This window comes from Quercus suber, unplaced genomic scaffold, assembly GCF_002906115.3.
Source record: "Quercus suber isolate HL8 unplaced genomic scaffold, Cork oak 2.0 scaffold_1256, whole genome shotgun sequence".
NCBI lineage: Eukaryota > Viridiplantae > Streptophyta > Magnoliopsida > Fagales > Fagaceae > Quercus > Quercus suber.
Genome location: NW_027070648.1, coordinates 5,699 through 9,444, shown reverse-complemented (window position 1 = coordinate 9,444; position 3,746 = coordinate 5,699). Strand labels below are relative to the sequence as shown.

General features: G+C 34.1%; 1 protein-coding gene across 1 annotated transcript; it reads right to left on the bottom strand.

The window, feature by feature from the left end:
- Positions 1-2,907: 2,907 nt before the first annotated feature.
- On the bottom strand, positions 2,908-3,346 carry LOC112039020 (uncharacterized). Its single transcript, XM_024071862.2, has one exon. It carries the CDS (start codon positions 3,240-3,242, stop codon positions 3,036-3,038), a length of 207 nt encoding a protein of 68 aa, XP_023927630.1. The 5' UTR covers positions 3,243-3,346; the 3' UTR covers positions 2,908-3,035.
- Positions 3,347-3,746: the final 400 nt, after the last annotated feature.

The following is a 3,746-nucleotide window of genomic DNA, read 5'->3' as shown; positions in this document are numbered from 1 at the left end:
CTTATAGAGACTTCTTCCTTTGCACCAATCCTACTCTCAAGAAGAACTAATCAAGAAACAAGTGGTTACAAATACAATGAATCTTACCACTACCCTAGACTGTCCTAAAGTAAAAACCTACAGTTGAATCTTCACATCAATCCCCAATTAGACTTGATCTTGTAGAGACTTCTTCCTTTGCACCAATTCTAGTACGTGACTAACTTTCCAGCAACTGATGTTTGTTATTGGATGCAAAGTTTTTCACTTCAATACAAGTTGAAGATTTGGAAGTACTTGATTACAAAACTCTAAGGCACATAAGAATGCAGTAGCTTTTCCAAAAGTGTGAGTTCTCCAATTGAGTCTCTGTATCTTGTGATGACTTTAAAATAAAGCTTTTATACCTTCTACGAAACCCTAGTAATCCAAGTTATCATGGGCCGAAAATTTGATCTGAGAATTTTGGATTTACGTAGCTTGATAGATCGAGAAGTATCAAGACTAGTATCAAGGTCCTTCATTTATTATCGATAGATGCTAGCTTCCAGCTAGTATCGAAACTAGTGTTGAGGTTTTCTTTTTCAGCTTTTTAATCACTTGTTTCTTGGTGCAGTCTTCATGTCTTCAATAATACCACTTGATTAAGTTCTAAGACATACTTCATGATATTCTAGAAACCACTTATAACTACCCAATTAAAGTAAAATTTTTTGTCAAGGGGTATACCAACACATGAAAAATATGACCCTAACACCTTGTATGATGCACACTAGTGTGAACTTTAAGTACATGCACCTTGTCCCAGTTGCAATTGTGAAAGAGACTTTTGATAACCTTGTTGCACCCCACCCAGAGCTCTTAAACCACTTGTAGGGAGATAACATTTAGAGGAGAATCCAATTCAAGCCTTAAAAACAAATATGAACATAAGTTAGTACAAAATTTTAAATCTATGGATCTGGTCCAATTATTATTATTATTATTATTCCCAAATTCTTTATTTTTTTTTTCTACTTGTAAGATCTCCGCTTAAATGAATATACCCAACATCCTATTGCTAAAGCTAAACTGCTCCTCTTCCCACCGTTGTAGCCTTGCAGACAATCGACAAGAAAGCTATGGAAATAAATATATATATATATATATACACACACATTGAAGCAAGGAATTGGATAAGTAGCTGTGAATCGAATTTAATGTTACCTAAAAATGTGAGTTTACAGGGAGTATGGTAAGGTGGGCCATGCAACAAAGTGACAGACAATCCCAGTGGGCCGGGGGTGCAGGCTTCCTTAGATATCTTGGCAAAGGTTTTTGGACTAACTAGAATTAAATGTGGGTTGAATAATCCTTATCCAGAAGAGAAGAAGAGCTGCCACACCACGCCACTACAAATAGCTAAAGAATCTAGACACCATAATGCACACAATGATGTTGCAACCATATATATATAGTTTGCACATTCTGGATGTGCACATATACACTGCTATTGCTATTATCAATTACATGCCAAAAGAAAAGGAAAAAGGAACTGGGACCTATACACTATGTCTCCATTTCAAAACTTTCATTTTACAGTATTAAAAAAAAAAAAAAAAAAAAAAAAAAACAATAATAATAAACATCGGATCAGTCGCTAGTGAAGCCTAGGATACATAGGCAAAGTTTAATACTTCTAAAACTTATTCTCAAATTCTCCATATACAATCAAAAAAGGCAGTCGAGCCATAGATAATGTGCAAAAGCATTAATTAGGATACAAGAATTGCAACGATAGGTTGGCTATGTTCCATATAGTTAAAGAGTAAATGAGTGAGTAATAATGAAGTAAACCCTTTTTTTATATATAATTATTTTAATGAATTAGACTTTGAAACTAACATGTGCCTCTGCAACAATAGAATAAACCCAATTGGACCAAGACAAGCTAGACCCACATTTGATAAACATTATTTATTAGCGGGTTAAAAGTCAAGTCCGGTTGTTGGGGCCTGGCCGGCTCCAGGTACAGCCCAAGGATTGAAATGAACCCCTGAGCTGGGCCCAAAACATAAATTATATATAGTTTTTTTTTTTTTTTTAGTTTTTTTATGTAAGCCTAACAACAAAAGTATAAATTTGTTCATCTTAAATTTTAAAAAAAATCATTTAGATCTTAACAAATTTAATACATAAAAGTTTATTATATTTAGATCTCGCTTAGAGTTCACTTAACAATAATTTATATGTTGATTGTATTTAAAAATAATAGATGATTTCCAAAATTTAATCTTAACAAAAATAGTTAATATCTTCATCGTATTAATAAACAATATAAAATGAACTTATAGTTTATATGAGAAACGTTATGATCATAATATGCTCATAACAAAGTTAAAGTGACAGATTGTTACTAGCTATTACTAATAAAAAAAAAAGTAATTTTAGTAATGAGTTTAAATTAGAACTAATAACAACTTATAACATAAAATTTGTTAGAAAAGTGTTGTAAAAATATTGTAAATGTAGTACTTCTCGTCTTTTATTCTCTTATTCTCTTGTTAGTACATATTATGAAAAATTTTGTAATAAAGAAATTAAACGGCAAGATTCACTTTTTTGCCCAAAATGCATATTCTTACCAAACTCTTAAAAATATATACCGAAGCCGCCACTGTGTGGGGGGCATGGTAACTTTGGATAACACCCTCTTGCTACTCCACTAAATAAGCCCAATACAAAGTCTCCTTTCTCATTGGGCTTGTTTAGTTTGAAGCATGAAGTAGATTTCAGTCCTCGATTGGGTTGTAGACAGGACGGGACATACCATACCAATCTTACAACTGAGTTACATTCCTTATCCTATGCTGTCAATAACAAATGAAATAATCCCAGCTTTCATCTTTTCTCAAAAGAATTCAAAAACCATAGCAATAACAATTAATCTCTCTACCAAATATATATGATTAGGAATTTTATTAAAAAACTAAAAGACACACGATCAAAGATTCAAAAGTAATTGAGCTGTGTACACCGGTGCACGGGGTTCCTGATGAATGTTCTGTGACTCTGATTCATAAGCGAGAAAATTGTGTCCCAACAGGGAAGTAAGATACAGGAATTGGAGGGGGGCTTCTCTTAGACTTGTTCTTCGATTTGGCTTCATTGACAGCTTCAGCTTTGCTACTACTACGTTTGCTATGTGCCCAATCCTCTCCTTCACATCCAATTCTGCTGCCAGAATCAGAGAAGCAAGTAAATAAGCTTGAGAAGAAAGCCATGGAAATAAAGCAGGCTAGCTCTTGAAGTTGTCAAAAATTGAGTTCTTAGGTGAGAGCTGGTTATTGTTTTACTTGGGTTCTTGAACATAATTGCTTGCTCTTCCTCTATTTATAGACTGCCAAGTCTCAAGGAAATTGAAGCTGATTATAATATTCAAGAAGTTCCAAGAAGCAGCTTGGAGAGCTAGCTCTAGACCAAATGAGTCACTTCCATGGAACCGTGCGAGAATGACAACACATGAATTGAGGTTGGAAGTGCCTTCAGGGAACTGATGAGTATAGTGCTGGACATTATATCTGGGCCATGCATGATTGGCTAGTTAGCGCGGTTGAAAATTCAAAAGAGACAAGAACAGCAGAATTGGTCATTTATGATGCACACTGAAACATCAAGGAAAGGACCTACGTTGAACATAGTTGCACTAATATCAGGTCATTGCAAATATACTTTGTCATTGTCCATGGATAAAATGGAATACAAATTTAAATTTTGCAATGTAAATC